Raw genomic sequence first — 23,210 nt, 5'->3', positions numbered from 1 at the left:
GCACCCCTGCATGCACATGTTCTCCTACACGGATGCATCCTGCATGCACACATGCACGTGCAGTGGAGGCATGCAGGCCCACACCCACCCATGCAGCGCACACATCCACATGCACTGCAAGCATACATGTGCACTGCATGCATGCAGACACAACGCACGCACACTCACATGCTGTGTGCATGCACAGTCACACCCTGCATGCATGCATACACGCACCTGCACCTTGCATGAGCGTGCACACACACACACACACACACTCACACCCTGCATGCACATGCAGGCACATGCATGCAGACACACTTGCACTGTGCACACACCCCCTACATGCACACATAGGCACACACATGCATGCACCCCCCTGCAAGCACACAGACATAAATACCCACACTCACACCATGGAGGCATGCATGCACACACACGCATGCACACCCTGTACAAACACACATGCACACACACGCACAAACACCCTGCATGCGCACACACACATGCATGCGTGCGCACACATATGCGCACCCTGCAGACACACACACACACGCTCTCGCTCACCCTGCATGCCTGTGCACACATGCTCACGCACACACGTAGACCCTGCATGCATGCACACATATATGCATGCATATGTGTGCACACACATGCACAGACACCCAAACATGCACGCACATGCACACACACAGGCCAGCATGCACACACGCAAACATGCACATGCACACGCACGCAAACATGCACATGCACGCAAACATGCGCACGCACATGCGCACACACACATGTGCACACACATGCACGCACACATATATACATGCATATGTGTGCACACACATGCACAGACACCCAAACATGCACACACATGCACATATACGCAAACATGCGCGCGCACATGCGCACACACACATGTGCACACACATGCATGCACACATATACATGCATATGTGTGCACACACATACACAGACACCCAAACGTGCGCACACATGCACATATACGCAAACATGCGCGCGCACATGCGCACACACACATGTGCACAGACATGCACGCACACATATATACATGCATATGTGTGCACACACATGCACAGACACCCAAACATGCACACACATGCACATATACGCAAACATGCGCACGCACATGCGCACACACACATGTGCACACACATGCATGCACACATATATACATGCATATGTGTGCACACACATGCACAGACACCCAAACGTGCGCACACATGCACATATACGCAAACATGCGCGCACACATGCACACACACACACGTGCACACACACACACAGCCCCATGCACACACACGCGTGCGCTCTCGCTCCCCCGCCCCCCCGCCGGCCGGCGGCTCCGTGTCGGCCAACACGCGCGGCGCGGCCCTGCCCTTTAAGGCGCGCGGCGCCTCCCCTTTAAGGCGCGGCGGCTGGCGCTGGCGTCCCCGCTGCTCGCGGCGGCCGCTCGGCAGCGAGGCCGCGGCGCTCGCCATGGCCGCCCCGGAGCCGCCCCGCGCCCGCCGCCCCCCGGCCCTGCCGCTGCCCGCCGCCGCCGCGCCGCCGCCGCTTCTCCTCCTCCTCTTCTTCCTCGCCCTGCTGCTGGCCGGGCCGCCCCGCGGGGCCCGCGGTGAGTGCGGCCGCCCGGCCCGGCCCGGCCCGGCCCGGCTCGGCCCGACCCGCGCCGGGCGCAACATGGCGGCGCGCCGCCCCGCCCCCGCCCGCGCCCCGGCCGGGAGGGGGGGGGGGAAGGGGGCGCGGGGGGGGGGGAGGGGGAGGGTATCGAGGGGGCCGTGAGGGGATCGGGGGTGGGAGGGGAGAACCGGGGGGGGGGAAGCAGGGGGAATCCGGGGGGGGCTTGGAGCGGGTCGGTGAGGAGAATTGGGGGGGGAACTGGGGAATCGATGAGGGAAACGGGGGGGGTTCTGGGGGGGCTCTGGGGAAGGGGGTTTGGGGCTCGGCGGGTCCCCCCCCCCGAGGCCGCGGGGGGGGGGCCTGGGCAGGCTCTCGGGGGTGAGGAAAGGAGGTTTGGGGGTGTGGGTCAGGCTGGGGGGGGTCCTTGGGGTTGTGTTAGGGGGCTCTGGGGGGGTGTGGGTAGGGGGTTTGGGGGGGGAGTGGGCAGGAGCTGGGGGAAATGGGGGGGCTGAGGGGTGGGAGGCAAAAAGGGGGAGCTCGGGGGGGGGTCTGCTTTGAGTGTCAGGTGGGGAAGAGGCCCCCCCAAATGTGTGTGTGGGGTGGGAGGTTGAGCCCCACGGGGTGCGGCGCCCTGGGCCGAGGTGCCCCGCCCCCCCCCCCCCCGCGTGGGGGGGAGCCTGGGCCGAGCCAGGCATCGCTGCGGGGGGGGGTCGGTTTGGAGGAGACCCCCCCCGCTTTTGGGGGGCTGCTATGGGGGGGGGGGTCCCGCGAAGGCCACGTGGGCAGGAGGGAGGCAGGAGATTTGGGGGTGTCCCCCCCCCACACCCCGACATGGCAGGGGAGTGCTGCCCCGTGCAGCCTGGCAGGGTATTTCATAAGAGCGCTCGCCACGGGGGGGTCGGGAGCCTCTTGGCCTCTTTTCGGGAGGTACAAAGGAAGCTAAAATTTGGGGGGTTTTTTTTTTTTGCCCCCCAGCGCGGAGAAGGAGCAGAGCAGCCGCGCTCAGCCGAGACCCGGGCGGTTTTGGGGGCAGATGCCTCGTGTTCCCTGGGAAAGCAGCGGTTTCGGGGGGGCGGGGGGGGGGTCCCTGGAGGCGGCGAGTTCCACCATGTTGCGACTGCGTTTGGGGCAGATCGCTGCAATTCCTGCGGCCTCCCTGCCTTGGCGTCTAGGGCCCCGTTCTTGACCCGGTGTGGGGGGGGGGCGCTTTAATCTCTGGGACCCCCCCCCCCTTCATGCTAGAGGCTGCAACACGAGCAGCCTCCTGCAATCTGCATGTGTGGTGGTGGTGGGGTTTGGGCTTTTTTTGCTTTTTTTTCCCTTCCCCTTTCTAAAACCCTGTGCCTCTGTATTGGAGCAACTGTAAATATTTGTTTGGAGGGAGGTGAGGGAAAGCTCCCTTTCGGCTGTTTGTTCTGTGACATTATTAGCGATCGTTTTTATTTCACCTGGGGGTGCAACTGCTGCTGCTGCTTCTTAGGGGTGGGGGAAGAGTGAAGTATTTGCTGAGGGAAAGGTATCGCTTTCTCCGTTTGGAAGATATTGGCCCTCTTATGCAGAGCTGGAGTAGGAGCAGGGACCCCCCCGGTCTCCCGTGCGTCCCTGACCACCTGTGGGCAGGGGCAGAGGGGGGATTGATCGCAGCGGCCTGTGCAGAGTCCGGGGCTGCGCTGCAGAATTGATATCTCTGTGGCTATCGGTAGCGATAGCCGCTTGTGTAATGTGGGTACCTGTTCCAACAGGAGCTGAGCAGGAGCGTTTTTCTCCTCCCCGATCCTCTCGCCGCTCACGTTGTGTGTTACCGACTGACTGTCAGAACGTAATAACTTTGCGTGTGCAGATCTGGACTTGTTAGCTATGTAAAATGGCTTTAAAACCCACTAGGGTGGTGGACTAGGGTGTACTGGGGAGCTCTGTTGCATCCGCTGTTAATACGAAGGCGCTCCATGGGAGCGTGGCTGTGCTCGCCCCAGGTACGCGCTTCAGCTTTTCTCTGATAAATTGCGAAGCGGGACCAAATGAGACTCGTCGCGGGTCTAGTCTTGGACTTTCACTTTGTGCTTTATATATATAAAGCTGATGTTTATAAACAATAATTAAAAAAAAAAAACCACAGGAAAGGGACAGTTGACTGCACGTATGGCCTGGAAACTCAGCGGACTGTCCGTGCCTTTGATACTGTGCTTTGTAGAGCTGGCTATTGTTTCCGTTAAGTGTGCGTTGTTCGCGGTGTCCGGCAAAAGGTGTCGGCTTCGCCGGGTTTCAAGGACGCTGAGGAAGTTGTCGTAGGTCCGGGCGTTGGAGGAGATCTTCCCTCTGGTGCTCCCCAGAAAGAACGTGTGCAGGAGGGAGTAAAGAGCGGGGTATGTAGGAGCTAACCCTGTGAATTGCCTGCTGCCTAAGCAGCCATGATGTGAACTCCGTGTGTGCCGTGTTAACCAGCACGGGCTGCCCTTCAGAAGCTTGCCGTTGTGCCCTGCCTGTTTTCTACGAGAGATCTTAGCAGCTTCCTATTTCAGGGTAGGTTGTAAAGACATCCTAATTCCTGCAGTGCTTTGGAGCTGTAAACCTCTGCGTGCATCGGTAAATAAAAAGTAGAAAACAACCCCCGTGCACACACGCAATTCCTTCCTAAAAATAATAATAATAATAAACTAATGTCTCTGCGATGATCTTTACGGTGTGGTTGTAGGTAGGTTTTGTTCACTTGCTTGAAATAATGCAGGAGGATGTTGTAGGGAGCAATCTTGGGCCAGCAAATCTTATTATTAACACTGCTTAAAATATGTATTTGCTCAGTTAAATCAGACGCACACTGAATGGTCTATAATTCATATTTTATAACTTTCCAAGAAAGACTTTTCTAACTGGAAATTAAAAACACTGTCCAACAAGAATTCTTGAACTCTTTCAACTCCTTGGCCAGACAACTCGGACTTTTTTTTATTTATTTTTTTTTTCCCCTGGGTACGTGGTCTGTTGCCAGTAGTAGATGCACCGGAAATCACTGTTGCGAAAGGAGTAAAGTAAAACGTCAATTCTCTTAACAGCAAACAAAGTTCACTGGGTGTCGACCAATGGAAATATGTTCTCTGCCGCATATCCAGCGAGTGGTGATGTGACTAGAGCGAGACAGAGCTGCTCTGTTTGCTCATCTCGAGGGAGGAAGCTGTGATGGCATTGCAAGGATGAAACGTTCGCTAGTACTGAACTTCTGAAGGCAGATCATCGTGTTTGAGCAGCTGTCCAGGAGCAGCAGCGTTCTTCTGTCTTCATTATTTAAACCACTGGTTTTCCAGCCCCCATTTTCTCTGGTTGTGCACCCATGTGCTTTTTTTTCCCAGTGGAAGAGCAAGCTTCACTGCAAATTAAAGCCCCTTGGTAAAGGCTCGCTTTTCTAACAGTTGCTGCTTTTTGTGGGCCTCTTAGAAGTAACCTGTGGACTTCTAGGTACTGCACATTAAACCACTGATCTAAACAACTTCTATTAGGCTCCTAGAAGACATGTGCCAATTGTCTGAGAACGGTTGAGCATCAGTTTTAAGCCTTGAAAACCACCCATAACTGATCCATACATCTGCCTTGCTATGCCGTTGGTTTGTAGGACTTTCCTCCAAGGTGCTGCTGTGGTACGGGTATCTCCTCAACTGGTTTCCTAACAAGTTAAGACATAAAATGGGTGTCAGGCTAGAGCCTGGAGAGGGAGTTCAGAGCCGCGTGCCTATTTTCTGAGTTGAAGAGCAACAATAGCAGAAATGTCAAGCCTTCTTTTAATTAACCTGTTAAGGATGAGACTCCTGTCAATTCACTTATTTAAAATTCATTTAGAAGCTCTCCTTTTGTGCCGCTTCGGTAGATGCGGGGAAAACTCTTTGCTTTAAAGGGGAGATCACACCCTTGCTGCCTTCCCCCTGCCCCCTCCATTCGGTGTGTGTTTTCTCGTTGGTTGTGGTGTGTTGATGTCAGGCCCACCCTGTGCCCGGGGGACTGCAGCTGGCTGGAAAGGATTGGGACCCTCTTGTTTCTAACTTTAAATATCCTAGTATAACTTTCAGTTTCTGGGCGGCTTGTGCAGAAGCGCTTTTTATAGCGTTTTGCAGTTAATTTTAACTTATGTTTTATTTAGCAGTAGTGGGTCAGTAGACTTTCAGAAGCGCTGCAAGGGACAAGAGGTGTTGGTAGCTGTGATCTGAAAGTAGATGGAGAATTTGCAGAGGCAGCGAGATGTAGGAAAGGTATTCGAGATGGTGGCCCTGTACCTGCAGAAGAGCAAATTCGTGCTTGTTCCTTCGGCCGCCTTTCTAATGGCGCAGGGGCAGCCCGAGCGTCCAGACATGGCCTAGTACTTGGTCCTGGAAGCTGCGCGCGTGGGCGAGATGACTCTGAGGCTTGGAGCGCTGCTGCGCAAGACAGGCGTTTTTGGACTGAAGCGTATCCTGGTGGATGGATATGGGAATCCCAGTAGTTCTGGGATGCAGCATTGACTCCAGGCAGCAGAAAAATCAGGACGAAGACAAAGATTTACTTTCCATTATATTCAAAGATAGCTTTGAGTGTCTGTAGCCCTGCCTTTTAAAAGTGAACCCCTGCTTGTTTTCTTGAAGTGCTCTTCTTGGGGTCTGGTCATGCGGTTGAATGAGTAGCATGAAGGGATTCTTGGAATAGTCCTCTGCTCCCTTGCCACAGGAGAATGGATTTTTTTTTCCTAGCCTAATCTAGGGCAAAACACTTAGTGATAATGGTTATTCTTATTTCAGCACAGCGTATGGTGAAACACTGAAAGGTATTTGTTTCTTCCAAGCATGTTTACACATGTCCTTCCTCATTATAGCATCTAAAGAAACAGCAGAGGTACAAACCCAATTGTTTTCCATTTCTCTTGTTAACTTTATGTTGCAGCAGCATTAAAACATTGCTACCAGATTGGCTCTCATTAAGTTAGGTGCTGTACAGAGACATAATAAATTGCAGCTCCTGTTCCAGAGCCTTATAAAGGCTCTAAAGTCAGGGGAATCATTCTTCCAGGCTTGATTCAAACTGTTAAAAAAAGAACAGCAGTTTACAATCTATGCAAGAATCTGTTTATCTGGTAAATATGTGGGTGATTATTGGCAATTTTACCAATGATAGTCTTCAGGTTAATTATCTTAAAATATCCCGATCAGGTAGCATTTTACCCTGGAAAAAAATTGTTATTTTGCCTAGCGGAGCTTCAGGAGTTTCTGGAAAATACATTCCAGAAGGTGATTAACACCGATACATAAAATTTTGATGTGAAACTTTCTCCTGCCTAGCTGCATAGACATCTTGACACATGCATTCATGTGCAAGAATAAATATATGCAAAATGAGCTCAAATATTTGCTGCAAAAAACCTGTTCTTTGAGTGTCAAAGCTTAATATTTCAGTGTCACTGGAGACTAAGAGCTCTGATCCAAGAACCCCACCTGTTTCTGTGGATTCAGTTAGCAAGTATGTTACCTTTAATGTGGGACTTTCTTAATAGAGGGCCTTATCTTATTTTCTCCTCTGCTGTAATTAATACAAAAAGAATATTATTACCTCCAGATGCCTGAGTTCCTGTTGAGTCCAAATGGACTTCAGGAATACATAAGGCAGGGGGTCTGATTGCTGCTCTGGATCTCATGGTGAGCAGTAGCATCTCCGCAGGCTCCGAGTACCAGCCCCACTGCCCAAGCCTTGGATTGGTTTAATCAAGGAAGAGTCTGTCTTCATACGGCAGTGCCGATCGACCGCTCCGGTTGCTGCACTTGCTCGCTCGCTCCTGCAATCAATGTCATGACTGCCTGCCTTCTGTCTTGGATTAAATCGCAGTGATGGTTCGCTTCAGTATAAATACAGACCTGAGCTATCTCTTGAGTAAGAACAAGGCCTTCGTTCTGAGGAGCTGCAGCTTAATGTTAGACTTGTTTAAACAGCTTTCTTAAAGGGTTGGGTTTGTCTCCGAGCAGAACGTCGAAAAGAGCGTGCGGAGCGGATGGAGCAGACTCCACTGCCAACTTCCACGGCACCTTTCATGCAAGCTCGTCCCCAGGCGTTTTTACAAGAGTGGAACTAACCACCCCAATTGTGTGAACGGCTCTTTTGTTTTCCTTTGTCCAGTGTGTTTTCTTCAGCCGAGTCAGTTTCTTTTATTAAGTAGATTATATATTTCACTCAAATTTTCTTCCCAAATTAAAAAGAATGCCGTTGGTTTGGAAAATTCTTTTATTCAGTCCTGTCTCCTTTTGATTTGCCCAAGCATTCCCAGCGGATCTCAGAAGCACTCTCTGAGTGATGCCCTGCTGTGGGGTTCGGTGTACCTGGTGGGTTTTCCGAACGCCATCCACGGTGGAGGAACGGCCTCTTTTTCTTGGCTTCTAATGTTACTGATGGGAGATGAATTTTCCCTTCTGGTTGATCAAACTCGAAATGCTGGATCTACACGAGCTGCCTTGAAGTTCTGCTCTTTGCCGGAAGCTCTTCAGTTCCTGGTTCCCTGCGAGCCCTGGTGCAGACTGGCCTTTCCTCCGCCGCCGCGGCAGGCGCCTGCACGCGCGGGGCCCTTCTCGCTGCACTTCTAGCAGCTGTCAGTAGGCGACGCTTGCAGAGGAATACGGTTCTTGCCCTGGCAAGCTCGCTGATTTGCGTTGGGTGTTTCTCACCTCTAGTAACGTGTGTGCTGGACTCTTTCATAATTAAGATGAAGAGGAGTAGTCTCCTGGCTAGGTGAGGGACGTTGGACTTCAGGGTCCATCCAGAGATCTGACAGTAATCGCCCCAAAATTGGGACTGCATACCTGCAGCCCAGAGATGAAGAACTGGAGTCTCTGGAAGGGCTCTTGAGGGTCTCATGAAAGCTGCAGCAGAGAAATGCATGTGCTGCTCGGAAGTCTTAGTTTTCTTTGTTTACACTGCTGCCCTTACCGTAGGGGTAAGGAGAGGTGCAAAGCTAAGAATCACCGTTTATTTTATTTTTTTTAAGTGCATTTGTCTCAAAGGAAGAACATATCAGCGGAGTCAAACAGCCACTAATAGCACGAGGTGAGATGAGGCCGCGCGATGGGGCGTAGCCCTCCTTAGAGGGAAACGATTGCTTTCTGCCCAGGGTAGATAAGGATCTCTTTACCGTATGTTCCTTGCACTGGAATTTGGGTAGCATACCTTGCAGCTAAACTCATTTTTCACACTGTGAATGAAGCTAAGTGGATACAACCAATGCCTCTGCTTTCATGCTTGAAAGGATGCCTACTTTCGGCCTAGATATGAAAGTGAGAAGTTTACAAAACCACATTTATTAGAGCATTGAAGTGTTTTGTTTACTTCTGAGCTTCTGCAAGCCTGAGTACCGCAGCCTAATATTTGAACTTGAGAACTTAGAAATGAAACTAACAGGAACAGAGTTCAGTTTTACTGTGTCTAAAGCAAGCTTAAAAGAGCATGTGTGGTGAAAGGTGTGTGATTTAAATGTGTTTAATTCATACTTTGAGGTTTTTGATAAAGTTTTAATAAAGGAGATGCTTCAAAATAATATTTCCTTTTAACTATACTTGAAGGTTGGAATGTGTCCTGGCTGCTCCTTCCTTTCTGCTGTTTTCATAACAGCTCCGTTATAACAAACCTTTGCTCCCCCAAGTGTGCATATTTTTCAGAAGAATTGTCCTTTCTGTGCTCTACCGACCGTTGGAAAATACGCGGTACATTCAGATCTGTTTAAGTTGAATGTTAGCGACTCTTTCTTTCACCTTAAAGCCTCCCTCTAAAAGCCGTGTGATCTAAAGGTATGATGCTCTCAACCCTTCTCAACAGAGTTCGGCCTTGGGGTCTTCCCTGTCCTTTTCCCTAGCCCAAGGATAGAAAGAGTGGATTTATCCTAGAAATAGTCTGTGGATTTCAGCCTCTGTCAAGCACATCGTAATAAGCTATGTTTGCTCATGATGCTTTTTGAAGAAGTCTCATTTAACAGCTCTTCTGTCTTTTATGGGCTTTTCGCTGCCGGTACAGTTCTAAATGTGTTGGTTCAAAACCCACCTGCATCTGTGTTCAGCCTGTCTGAAATACTGTAGCCCACCTTGGAGCTGTTAAGCAGCTCACAACGGTTAGGAAACGAAGAACACAGTGTCCAGAGAGAGTTAAGTGAGTGGTAATGTAATTAACCTAACTGATTTACCTAGGGCACTGGAGATAAGGGATAATGGGTGTCTTCCTCTCAGGCGTACCCTGGGGTTCATCACGACCTGCTTGTTTTCCATTACGTTGGCGGTAACGTGCCCCCCGGCTGTCCAGCTCTCCTCTGCGTTTTGGACCACGTGCCGACCGGGGGAGAAAGAGGTTCTTTCGGTGCCTTGAATATTCCTGAACGCTGATGCGTGTTAAATCTGCCGGTTGCCAGAGATGGCGTGACCGAAGGCTCTGCCTTTCCCTTGCCCCACGGGAAGGTGACCAACACGTGCGTCTTGACAGCGGCTCTGACTTCCCTCCTGGGTGTCTCTAGACTGATGAGCATAAGCAGACTTGGAGGATTTAGCTATTGGATGGGGGAAGAGTTAAGTGGTGTTTGTATCTCTTAAAAACACTTCTTCAAACTTTCTGCCTGAAAGACAATTTCTGCAGCGGGTGAGTACATGTTTCCGAATCCCTCCGGGGAGACTGAAAGATCTGATGAAAGCTGAAGAAAATACTGCATGCTGCTAAACAAGCCCCACCCTTCTTCTTGACTTTGTTGCCTGGCTCTTTGTTCCCAAGGATGGCGATGCCTGGGGATTTGCTTGCAGCTTTTTTTTTTCCAGGCAGCTTGAGAAAAGCACAATGACAGCTGGAAGGCTGAAAAATGTGGGAATCTGTCTTGGAGTTTTGCCTTCGCCTCTTTACCCAAATAGTTTACAGAGAGCAGGCAAAAAGCCAGGAATGTATTTGACCCAAGGTAGTGTCTTGGATCAGGAAAGCAGTTGCTAAAGAAGTGGCTGATCTAGTTGGGTGTAGCGCGCTTGGCTTGCTTAGTTGGTTTGGACTGGTTTTGTTTTGGCATCTGCCAGCTGTTTGTTGTCTCATGCGAGTTGAGGTGGTGGACCCCAACTAATGCGTGGTGGGTGGCTGTCTTTGGCATAGTTGAAAAATTCTGGATGGGGGAGTTCAGGTGAAATTAAGTATGTCAGTTGCTGTAAAAAAAAAAATTTTTTTTCTCCCCCGCCCCCCCCAAACTGACTTGAATTCTGACCCTGGACTGAATCGGGAATAGATCTTGGTGAGATTAGCTTAAATTGCAGAGATGACTCTGGTCATCTCAGTTGGTAGCTGTGACAAGGATGGGAAAAAGGATTGTCTGGATAATCACCTTCTAGAAAGGCTCTTTGGCTTCTGGGTTGTATGTTGTGCTTAGATTCTCGCTTGTCTGAAGTACTGAATATTACTTGTCCTGCTATGAAAGCCGGTTCTTCTTGACTGAAAGTGACCTGTCCCAACTGAAGCAAGAATTTCAAAGAACAAATTTTTCTTGTTTGTGCATTTGGTCTCCGGTAGGTTTTAAGGAGGTCGTCTTGTTTTGATTTCTGCAGCTTTGACGTGTTTGTGCTCCAACTGCAACCAAGCAAACTCCACGTGTGAAACGGATGGTGCGTGCATGGTCTCTGTCTTTAACCTGGATGGTGTCGAACATCATGTTCGGACCTGCATTCCTGAAGCGAAGTTGGTTCCTGCTGGGAAACCCTTCTATTGTCTGAGTTCAGAAGACCTACGTAATACTCACTGCTGCTACTCTGATTTTTGCAACAAAATTGATTTAATGGTTCCCAGTGGTGAGTAAAGAGCTAAATAAATCTTTCATCTGTTTGAAGTGGGAAGAAGTTGTCTGTTTGGGATTGGGAGCGAGGACTTCTTCGTGCTGTTTTCACTTCTTTTCTTAGGTTGCTGTGTGAACTCGAGCCCTCTGTTTATTTCCTTGTTTTGTAAAGTGGAAATAATAACTAAACACTCCAGATCAAAACATGAAGCTGCTAGAACTCCCCTGTGTTAGACAAAATGTCTCCAAATGGTGTGGTTATACTTCAGGGTAGAAGCTTCCAAGTTTGGGGTTTTACTTTGGTTCTTTTTGGTTTTTCACCTGCCCCTCAGTAGCTCCATATTAGAGAGTCTCCTTTCACCTTATCGGCCCTGCTGCTGATATCCTCGCAGACTCCTGAAAGCAGCAGCAGATATGTTCATCTGCAGTTAATACAAGCTTCTGCAGCACGATGCTGTGTGCCCGCGGTGCTGGAGGACAGCGTGTGTTCTCTAGGCACAGCTCGGATCCCTTTTGTGGTGCTGAGTTGTGCTGCAGCCTGCCTTTTATCTGGTAGAATTGCTTTCCTCCTTTTAGGACTGAAAAAAAAAATCTTTTCAGTGATGAGCCATGAGTACGGGAACATTGCAGCAGCCTCTCCCGAATAAAGTGTGTGGGGGGTGGAGGGGTGCCTGAATTCTAAATGCATGAAGAGGAAGCAGCCCTGCCTTTGAGTGAGGGTGTGGGAAAACTCTGCTTCTTCCTAATTCTTGGGACGGAGAAGGCATCTAGTACTTCCTCATTCCCCTTCCCTCTCCATTTGTAGGCTGCTACTTAGTGGGTCTTAGACCCATTTTCCTTGGGGGCTGTAGGGGATCTTACTTGTTCTCACAAGGACAAATAATTGTCTTCAGTTACTGTTCTTCACTGCTTGTTACAGGGCAAAAGGGAAAGAGGGAGAAATGATTCCCTAAAGCTGGCTGACTGCTGGCTTGTTCTTCCACTTGGAGTTCAGTGGAAAGTAAAATACAGGCTGTTCTAGCAAAGTCAGCCCAGAACAGGCTCCCATCCTGGTTTAAATAGCTGGTGCTGTAATCCCTACTCTGACAGCTGAAGCACCGTCTCCTTTTGGGATTTTTAACTGTAGTTTGCCTGCATGATTAGTTCATCAATCCCATATTAACACTACTATTTGACGTGCCCTCTGCCATCCTAGAACAGCAAGCTAAAATAATCTGGCTCTGAGAGGATAATTGAAACACAAGAAGGTCCTTAAAGAACACTGGTGAAGGAGTCATGCTTTTCTAAAAGTGTCTTTTTTTTCTCCTTCCCCCTCCCAAGGACACCTGAAAGATAATGAACCCCAGTCGAGCTGGGGTCCTGTGGAGCTAGTGGCGGTGATTGCTGGGCCTGTCTTCCTTGTGTTTGTTGTCATGATCATAGTAGTCTTTGTTTTTCATCACCATCAACGAGTCTATCACAATCGGCAGCGGTTGGACATGGAAGATCCCTCTTGCGAAATGTGCCTGTCGAAGGATAAGACCTTGCAAGATCTAGTCTATGATCTCTCCACCTCTGGCTCTGGCTCAGGTATGAAGATATGACGGGAAATAACAAATGATGAGCTGTAACTGTGATGGAGTGGTCTGTTCTGGGCTCCTCCCTATCGCAGCTTCTAGGCACTGATGTGAGGCTGTTGCCTAGTCGGCCTGTTCAGTCTGCCTTGTCATGGGTAGTATGGAGGGTGTATTTTAAATTCAGTCATGCAGTAGACCCTGTAGCCATGGCTCAAAGTCGGTGTTTAGGTATTTCTAGTGCTTAGACCACAAAAGAGCAATGGTTTGAATCATCCCTAATTGCTGATATGTAAATACAGCTTTGTGTAGCTATCCTACTTGTGTGCAAGAGATTAGCTCACAAAACTGCATCTATTTCAAGTTTGGTCCCAGAACTCTATTTGGGTTAGAAACAAACTTTAACTGTTAACCTGTGGGTTGTTGGCTTTCAAAGGATGTCACCTGCATCAAAGCTGGCAGGAAAACGGGAGAGGTCGTCAGCGGGTAAAAATTTCACGGTGTGCAAATGTTGCATTTGCACAACCTATTTCATCCCATCAAATCCTTGGGTCTTCAGTTCATAAATGAACGATGCGCAGCATTCACTTCCGCAGCACTTAAAAGAAGTCACCCCTGGGATGGATGTGGAATTTGTTGTTTTATCCATGGCTTTGAACTATAAAAGCAGCTAGTTAAAAAACAAACTCTGTAGTAGATGAAAATTGTGGGGTAATCTGCTGAGGCAGACAATATAACAACCTGATGTTCAGCCAGGGAATAAGCCTTCAGTGCTGCATCTCCTATAGAAAGCCTTATGGGATCTCTTCTGCACAGACTATCAGCATGCAAGCTCCAAGTTGCATAAGAGGTGGCAGCTATGTTAGGACTCCTTTCCTCTTGAGAAAATTTCTGGGGTTTTACTGTCTTTTAGCACAGTCTGTCTTCAGCAAATTCCACTCCTTGCATATTCAGGTTAAAGTTTCTTTGATCTTCCACAGAGCAGAAGTTCCCCAACTGTTGTATACCTAATCGCTAGTGGTTTGCAAGCTACTTCAAAGTGATATGCAGATGCTGCCCAAACAGCCAAATGGCACTTCCTACACAGAAGCAGGAGCTACAGCCATTTGCTATTTTGGGTCTCATTTAGGCTGCTGAATGTTACCAAATGTAGAACATTCTAGGTTTGATAATGCTCTGCTTCAAACTCTGGATTTTTCAGTAGTTTCCTTTGCTGTGATGGGCATTCAGTTCTTCAATTTCTTGTTCGTAGGTTTGCCGCTCTTTGTCCAACGGACTGTAGCTCGAACTATCGTCCTCCAGGAGATCATTGGTAAAGGCCGCTTTGGGGAAGTGTGGCGCGGCAGGTGGCGTGGAGGTGATGTAGCTGTAAAAATCTTCTCTTCGCGTGAGGAGCGCTCCTGGTTTAGGGAAGCAGAAATATATCAAACTGTTATGCTGCGACACGAGAACATCCTGGGATTTATTGCTGCAGATAACAAAGGTAAAATGCGTCTCAGTCATGAGGGCAGAGATTCTTCCCTAATGTGTGAAGGGAGTTGGGAGTTGAATTTCTTTATTTGGATTTACAGTGAAATGGTTTAGGAAAATGCTTGTCAAATATTAGTTACATATTTGAATGTTGCTTGTTGAGAACTGGTAAAACTAGTACTGTTACTGAAAAGTGCAATAGTACCTTAGCCATACCTTACTAAGTCATGTTTTGTGTTAAAGTTCTTTTCCTTATTTGCCTCAGGGTGGCTGTTGACCTGCAGTCTTACCCAGCAGCTTTTCTCTGTTTTTGCCAAAAAAAAGGATACAAAATACCCGACGGTTTATTGTGCTGCCCCTATCTGTGCTGTACCTGTCTGAACACAGTCCCTTTCTTGCTGCAGATAATGGAACGTGGACCCAGCTGTGGCTTGTCTCTGATTACCACGAGCACGGATCTCTCTTCGACTACCTTAATCGGTACACGGTGACTATTGAGGGGATGATTAAACTTGCCCTCTCTGCCGCTAGTGGATTGGCCCATCTACACATGGAGATTGTGGGTACTCAGGGTAAGAGCAAAGTTTTTGAAAACATGCTGTGAATTCTTTAAGGGAGAATAAAGCAGAATTGGTGAGGAGAACTGATGTGTTGCACAGAAAACATTGGCCGTGTCAGCCCAGATTCATCTGGGCTGGGTCAGTATTGATGAAAAATTGACCGACTGCTTTGTTGGCTGCCTGTGAAGTGGGTTAATCTCAGTCTAGCTCCTGGGAGTTACATCAGTGTTTCTCATCCATGTCCCAAAACTGGTGCTGCTTGGATGGGATGTTGGTGCAGGCAGTGCCAGCATTATAAACTCCTTACGTCCACATCAACATGCTTGATGCCTGGCATGATGGAGTCTATGTCCCTCTTGAGGCCTCTGGATGCTACTGCATCAGCAGTACCTTGAAAGCATAGATGGAGACTTTGCATACCACAGGCTGGCAGCACTTGCTCTTTTCTTCAGTGCTGAAGTGTATCCAAAAAAGCAAATATGTTGCAAGACTGAGGGTTTCACTAACACCATGAAATCTGTGACTGCTTCTGCACTAATGAGACTAACAGGTTTCACCATACCTTGACCCCTGCTGCTTTTTATTTTGCTCTATTAGGAAAGCCTGGGATTGCTCATAGAGACTTGAAATCCAAGAACATTTTGGTGAAGAAGAATGGCACGTGTGCCATCGCTGACCTTGGTCTGGCTGTCCGGCACGATTCTGTTACCGATACAATTGATATTGCACCAAATCAAAGGGTTGGAACTAAACGGTAGGGAGAACTGTGTTCTTGGTCAGGGTTTGAAGGCATCGGAGTGTGACTAGCAAATGCCTGAGCTCCTGGTGGAGCACTGGTGAAATTTTCTGTCTTGAGCATTTCCAGTGTCATGCAGAATGTCAGAATCGTGCCTTGAATTGGTGTTGAAGGGACACAAGTACCATCATCTCTGGGTCCCATCAGACTGAGGGGTACAGGCCAGCTACGTAGACTCTGTGCCATGGTATTTCACAACAAGCTTGGCGTTCTCAAAGCCTTTGGGTGCTTACTGTCTGGAGTTTGATGTACTTTTGGACGTTTTTGCCTTTTTTCCTATCTTATTATGTTTTTGAGTTATTTTGTTCATTTTATTAGACCATTGGGCCCAATTCTGTTCTGATTAAGGCTGTACAGTACCAAGTTTTGTCTGCCAAGAAGAGCTGTGTGGGAAAACTTATCATTTATTATTTTCCAGAGAATCCCCTCTCAAAAATAACATGATGTTCCTTTTTTGTTCTTTAGATATATGGCCCCTGAAGTCTTGGATGAGACCATTAACATGAAGCATTTTGACTCATTTAAATGTGCGGATATTTATGCCTTGGGCTTGGTCTACTGGGAGATCGCTCGAAGGTGCAATGCAGGAGGTAATATCCCATCATGTGCCTGTGCTAATGGTGTCTGGGTTTCCCAGCCTTGGTGGCTTGTGTCATTCATAAGGTTTGAGGGGACTCTGGAACAGAGAGTTAACAGAGAAGTGGCTCCAGACTGTTGTTAAGCCTGGCCCATGTGGGAAAGTGGGGGTAAATGCTCCGATTGGTAGCTAATGCTCCTTTGGAGAGATCTTACGGAAGTGCTGTTTTGGCAAGTAACTTTCTTCCCCTGATTTGGTGTTGGATCAGTGTCCTGGCACATCCAGCTGCAGGCAGGCAAGCACACAGGGCCACTGTAGGTGTGACAGCCCTGCCGTCTTCTGTTCGGTCATGACCCTTCCTCTGTGACAGGAGGTGTTGATTGCAGCACACTGACTTCACTCCAGTTTGGGCAGCTGCTTTTTATTTCCCTGAAATTTTTTTTTTTCTTACAAACTCAAATCCCTGATGCTTCACTTCTTGTCTAAACAACTGCAAAGTGTTGACGCATCTCAGCAGTGAGTCATGCAGTCCGAACCAGTATCAGTCTGCCTTCAGTGAGTGTTCTGGTGGTGATCCATTCTCCAGGAATTGCATTTCCCTTTTCTTTCTCTTAGGTATCCATGAGGAATATCAGCTTCCATACTATGACCTTGTACCCTCTGATCCTTCTATTGAGGAGATGCGGAAAGTTGTATGTGATCAGAAATTACGGCCTAACATCCCAAACTGGTGGCAAAGCTACGAGGTAAGATCTGCTTCATCTTCACATCCCCTACCCAATACAGCAGGTAAAGAGCAAGCCCTGTGAGCTGACTTCCAGTTTTAGGAAGTGTGCAGGGCTATAGCAGCATCCACTTCAGCCAGGTGGCAGCTTAGCAGGCAGGCTTGGATTTGGGGGAGAGAACTGCAGGAAGTTCGTTGCCCTATTCCCCCTGCACTGTGGAGGAAAAAAATATTCGCTCCCGTATAACTGCCATGTGTCCCTTAAAAGGACGTCCTTCTAAACTGCAGCGGCCTTCTGTCAAGGTACCTGGAAGCTTATACAAATTATGCAGGCAGGGCTGGTTCCCGTTTGCTTAAAAAAAGCTGAAGATGCAAATTATAGCACAAGCCTGCCAGTGTTATCCCAGATCCTGTGTTCACCTTTGATCCCTGGATCAGCTCTGTAAGCGCTAGCTCAGCTCTGAGAGGAGAGGACTGACATCTGTCGCTGTGTTTCTTGCCTAGGCGCTGCGGGTGATGGGTAAGATGATGCGAGAGTGCTGGTACGCCAACGGAGCGGCTCGACTCACAGCCCTCCGCATTAAGAAAACCCTCTCACAGCTCAGTGTCCAGGAAGATGTGAAAATCTAGCCCCTGAGCCCCAGCATGAGGAAACTGCACAAAAGCTGCCATGCTAGAGTAGACGTGTGATGGAGGCCTACCTCGTGTTTCTACCCAATCTACTGCTACCAACCAGACAGCGTGACCTACAGGCTGCTAGGTGGGATGAGGAAGCCTATTGAATTGCTCTCTTCCCTTCTTGGGTATGAAACAATCAGAAACCTTTTGTGATCACCTCCTGACAGCACGAAGACTTGAGAGGGACTTGCCTTGAGGGATCTCAGCCATGATCGTAACTTTTGTTTCTTTAGTGGAAATCCCTGTAAAGTTCAGTGTGTATGGTGCACCCGTTGGCAGGTGTTTGCGGCCTGGGTGCTCGGTGCTGGGAGTGGGAAGGGAAAGGGAAGGTTTTCTTGCCGTACTCTGAGGATTTTCCAGGGACTGGCACATTAATGCAGAAAAAGCATTGAAAAACAAATGGTGCTCCCTTCTGAGAGGCTGAGCCTGGACAGTTTATCAGCTTCATGAAACCATTTCCCTCCTTTTTCTTAAGCTTGAAAAATCCTAAGACGAAAAAATCTGACTGGCTGTCAGTGTGCGCAATGATGTATGCATGCGCAAGATGCGCGTGTCCCCTGTGCCTGTTCATCTCCTTCCGTAGACGTGCGGTGTCTGCCTGTAGGGTCGCTCATCTCCGTTTGTGCTTTCTGTGCATGTGCAAATCTAGAGTGTCCTTTTTTTGAGCTGTGCGTGCTGGTGCTCTCCTTGTTCAGTAGTGAGCGTTGTCTAGCTTGGACAGGCTGCTTAAAACCAGATCCTTAGCTCTCCTGCGGGTGCCTTGCTGTCCGTGCGCCGGCTGCAGGAACGTCCCGTCAGGTTGCCTCACTGCCACCCCCTCCCTTTTTTAAAAAACAAAACAAAACAAAACAAATGAGGAACTGACTTCACTCCTGGAATCCAGGCTTTCGTCTTGAGCCCCTGGGGTTTATAATTCTTGGTAGCGTGAAAAGAGACCTGGGGTGGGGTGGGGGGGGGATGCCACGGAGCCGAGATGCACGTCAGCGAGAGCAGGCACTGCGCCTGGCTGGAAGGAGACCAGGCCCCGGGGAAACGCAGGGTATCATTCCTGCAGGAATCCGATTCCTGAGTCCACTGTCAAGGCATCCTAGCGGGAGCGAGCCACAACTTGAGGCAGACTGCGTAGGGTCTGAGCTGCAAGGAGCTGGGTGCCTGCGAGCTGGTTGTGCTCTGTACCTGCTGGGGGCACTCGGCACTTCACAGGCTCTGGCGGTGGGGTGTGGGCTTGGAAATAAACGTCCATCTTTTTAATATACATATATAAATATCTCATAATCTGGAAGTGGCTGTGTATAACTTGTGGGGTGGGGGGAAACTGCATGAATTTTATTTTAATTAAATAACCAATCAGGGTGAAGTAGAGTTGGTTTGACTGTTGTCTACAGCTGGGCTTAGCAAAAATGGAAGTAGCTGAGGACTGAATCTGTAGCGCTGATTGCAACACTGAAGGCAATCTTGAAAGTATCAGTTGTTTGTTGGTTAGGTCAGTATCTATGGTATATAACTCTGAAGCCATAACTTTTAACTGGAGTGGTTTTGATTATTTTTTTATTTTATGGGAGGGTCTGGATTTTAACTTTTTTTAATATTGTTAATTCTTTATAAGAGAAGAAAAACAAACTATAATTATTACCTCTCAACCTGTTTGTTTGTAAAGAAATCACTGCAAAAAAGGAAAAAAAACCAAATGCACACAGCTCGATTTACACTGGAACTGTTTCTACTCAAACCTTGAGCCTGCTCTGTAAGGTGAGGTTTCATCTCTGCTCCGGCCACCGGGGTTAATTTTTTTTTCTTTATTTTCCTCTTTTTAAACACTCTGTTCTTGCTGTCTGTGTATCTGTGTGTCTGTCTTCTCCCAGACCCCCTATCTTGTCTGTGATTTTTATCTGTGTCGATAAGTGCGAAGTGTTTTTTGCATCATGTTTGGAGCCATTTTTGCATTCTCCCGTGGATTTTAACTGTCAGGCAGTGCAAAGCTGTCTTGGGAGGGTCTACAGACTTCAGACTGATTCATGGAGCCGTGTGGAGTATACGCTTTGTGAATGTACAGTTTCCCTTCCCTTTCTGATTTGTTCTGACTCGTTTCTCAGCCAGAGGTTACCGTGCGTCTCCAGTACCGTGTATCCCTTTACCAAACCCTTCTGCATTTAGGAACCTTGGGTGGTGGGCCCTTAAGATACCCAAAAGACTCTTCAGCTGCTGTAACAGGACCCTTGCGATGGCCCTTCCCAACAGGTTGGGGAGCAAGTCCTAGCGACTGTGAACTAAACTGCCGTAGGAAAGCCCATCACGCCGGTAGGTACGTCTGCCGCGTGCTCCTCCGTGAGCATCACGGATTCCCGTTTCCGAGCACGAGTCTCCTGTTCCTGTTAACTGTGCAGGCTGCTTCTTGAGGACACTAAAATCAGCTCCGTGACTTGCACTGATTCACTCACCCGCTCCTCCTACTGTAGCCACACATGCACCTGCCTCAATGCTATACCAAACAGCAGAGCTGTATCGGACTGGATAGGGCGAGGGCAGGATGGCAGTGTCCCCTCCAAGGAGGACCGTAGAAGAAGCCTTGTTTGTAGAGACAGATGCCATCGCGGGATGGTCAAAACAGAGTAGGATCTGAGATGGAAACGCTAACTATGTAGCATTTATACAGCACTTTTCATGCAAACACGTGCCAGTGAGGTGCAGTTGTTACTTAGCTGACTGGTAGCAAGCATAGGAATCGCTGCCCAGCTCTGAAATGTATCCTGGCTCGGAGGTGGCCGCAGCCGCTCTTACAGGATGCAACACTACAGACAGTTCAGGACGAGACCGATGCCGCATCAGTTCAAAACGGGGAGCGGGACACTTCAGCTATTTGGGAGCAAATTGCTGGGGAGAGGCAGAGATACAGACCTCGTGCTTCTCGGCTGTGGCACAGGGTTCATCAGCGGTACGCTGGCTTCAGAACAGATCTCTTGGTACTTATCTGCCCCTTTTATTTGTTTGGTTTTGTACATTTTATTAGAAATGGACTGTAAAATAGCCACTTAGACACTTTACCTCTTCAGTATGCAAATGTAAATACAATGTAATATAGGAAATCTTTTGTTTAATATAAAACAAGGCTGTCAATTTCTGCTGTACATTATTAAAAGTTTGTTTTATTCACGCGAGGCGTCAGTCTTTCGCTGTTGGCTGCAGGGGGTGAGCCATGCCGTGCAGGGGTGGTGCCCGAGCCATGAGGACCGGGCTGGCACCGGGAGCAAAACCAGGCATCGCGGGGCGAGACCTGAGCGACGCTCCGCTTTTTCGGAGCGGGTTTGGTGGAGGTCTCTCCCTGCGGGAGCGCAGCACCCTGTGCCCAGGTAAGCTGTTGCTGGGGGTGACCGAATCCTGGATCTTTCTATTAAAGCACAACCCCCAGCACTGCCTGTTGTAAGCCAGCAGCATCTCGAGCATCTGTTGTTCATCTCCAGAAGGGACTGGAGCCTTTTCGGGTCATCTCCATCCCTCTGTCTTAACCAGTGATGCCGAGGTAAAGCTTGGACTTCGGTCTCCGGTAGAGATTATAGTCTTGCAAACCCTAGCGAAGCGTTTGGGGAGCTCAAGAGACACCGTTGCTGTAGCACGCACGAGACCACGATGCGGCAGAGCGGGGTTCAAAACTCGGTGCCCAGGGATAGAAAGCTCCAAGCAAAAGCACTCCCTCTCCGGGGACGGCAATTTGAAGCAGGAGGGAGCCCTAGAGGAGGGTCTCAAAAACACCCCCCTCGGGCTGTCGGGTCTGCGCAAACCAGCAGCTTCAAAGAAGGATAAATTTTAGTCTAAACTGCTTAGCATCCCTGTGAAATCCTATTTGCTCGGAGGGGAACCAGTGCTGCTCCAGCGGCCTGGACTAATTCTCTTTAATTAAAGCCTCCTGTGAATGAGCATGTTGTGGAGGGATAAAGGGGAAAATCCGCTGTGCACATTCTGGTGCCTGGGCTTCCCCGGGGCTCGCACTGATGGAATTAGCCTGCTGCTGGGTGGGGGGAGCTGCCGTCTTTCCTTGCCTTCCCTATGTTTTAAGCTTTCTTTGCACTTCGCCGCCGTGGTCCTGGGTGCTCAGCACGCTGCTAGGGCAAAACTGTAACCCCATCCCCTAAAACGAGGCAACGGGTGAGTGTGTGGGGGGGGGAGGTGGTTTGTGGTTTTTAAAGCAAAATTTGCCTCCTCTTCCATGTGGCGACCTGGAAAAGGGGTAGTCTGAGGGTCTGGGATATGTTGGGATGGGGGTAAAGTCTGGGGTGCCAGATTTCTGGACCAAGATGGGGCCCTTCCTGCTTTTTTTTTTTTTCTTCCTTGATAAAGGATTGCGGGTCGATGCCCTGAGTCCCAGAACGTGTAGTGGGTGCAATCCCGCCTATCCCGAAGCGCTTTCAAACCAGACGAGTTCAGCTTTGGGAGCAAACTTGTCTCCTGGTAACCCGTAGACAGTCTGTGGGCGGGTGGTTTGGGTGTAACGCGATCAGGATTGTTTCAAGCTAATTTTTTTTGGCAAATTTTAAATAAACATCTGGGCAAACTCCTGAATTCCAGCTGGAAAGTTCCCGCTGCGCCCTGGAGTGAGGCTTTGTCCGCTGCGGGCTTTGCAGAAAGGGGCTGCGTCCACGCTGTGCCCAATGCAAGCAGACCCCCAGCTCTAGCGGCCCCATCGCCTTCTCCAACCTGTCCTTCCCTGCGCACCTCCGTCCCCAACGTGGGTCGGGCTTTGGCAGTAACGGTTAAAATCCCTTCCCTGCCCCGTCCGCCCACGCGGGAGCCGGGGCCAAGGGCTCCTGCCGCCCCCTGCCTGGAGCTCTGCCTTGAATCAAGTCCTAAATGCCTCCGGGGCAGGGTAATGTCCTGGCGCGGCTGCGGCCGGCCGGGGCGAAGCAGCTGCGGATGCCTCGGCTGAAGTCACGCAGCAAACGCGCCGCGGCGCCCCGACCCCTAGCTTGGGCTTATTTTGCCTTTATGCAAAGCGGGGCCAAGGCTCGGCCGCTTCGCCGGAGCCCTGCGGGAAAGCGGCCTCTTCCCCGGGGAGCTGCTGCAGCCCCGCTACGACAACGCGGGCTCGAGGCTGGTGTCTTTTTTGCAGCTCGCCGCCTGCTCCCGGGACCGAGCTTGTCGTCGCTCGCGCCAGCGATGCTTCGGGGTCCGGCGGGGCGGCTTCGCCCCTGCAGCTTCGCTTTCCTCCTCCAAGCGGCTGCCCCGTGGCCGAGGGGTGCGTGTGCGGGGGGTAACAGCACCCCAGCTCCTTCCTTGCGGAGAATTAAAACCAGCTGCCCCGGCCCAAACTGCACACGGGGGAAAAAAGCTTCCACGACGGCTCTGGGGGGGGGGAAAGGGGGCCAGTTTTGGGCTGGGGCAGTGCCTGAGCACCCCGATGCCTCGAGCTCCCCGACACCTGGTGCACCCCCATGCCCTGGGTCCTGGCTGCCTCTGCTCCCCCCTGTGCCC

The 23,210-nt window shown here is 49.7% G+C and overlaps 1 protein-coding gene across 1 annotated transcript; it reads left to right on the top strand.

Annotated features, from left to right (window-relative positions):
- Positions 1-1,532: 1,532 nt before the first annotated feature.
- Positions 1,533-20,897, top strand: ACVR1B (activin A receptor type 1B). The gene is made up of 9 exons (XM_067314251.1): positions 1,533-1,606; positions 11,166-11,405; positions 12,710-12,958; positions 14,195-14,425; positions 14,817-14,984; positions 15,570-15,726; positions 16,234-16,358; positions 16,961-17,091; positions 17,574-20,897. The coding sequence occupies exons 2-9, from the start codon at positions 11,231-11,233 to the stop codon at positions 17,697-17,699; spliced, it is 1,362 nt and encodes a 453-aa protein (XP_067170352.1). The 5' UTR covers positions 1,533-1,606; positions 11,166-11,230; the 3' UTR covers positions 17,700-20,897.
- The last annotated feature ends 2,313 nt before the right edge of the window (positions 20,898-23,210 follow it).

The sequence above is a fragment of the Apteryx mantelli genome, chromosome 33 (assembly GCF_036417845.1).
Source record: "Apteryx mantelli isolate bAptMan1 chromosome 33, bAptMan1.hap1, whole genome shotgun sequence".
Classification (NCBI taxonomy): Eukaryota; Metazoa; Chordata; class Aves; order Apterygiformes; family Apterygidae; genus Apteryx; species Apteryx mantelli.
Note: the sequence above shows the minus strand (reverse complement) of the source record. Positions and strands in the feature narration are given on the sequence as shown.

Excerpts from the sequence above, each read along its gene's own strand:
- ACVR1B (XM_067314251.1), top strand. The coding sequence starts at position 11,231 with ATGGTCTCTGTCTTTAACCTGGATGGTGTCGAACATCATGTTCGGACC. Across the intron at positions 12,959-14,194 it reads CACCTCTGGCTCTGGCTCAG|GTTTGCCGCTCTTTGTCCAA; the intron begins GTATGAAGATAT and ends TCTTGTTCGTAG. Across the intron at positions 15,727-16,233 it reads CAAAGGGTTGGAACTAAACG|ATATATGGCCCCTGAAGTCT; the intron begins GTAGGGAGAACT and ends TTTGTTCTTTAG.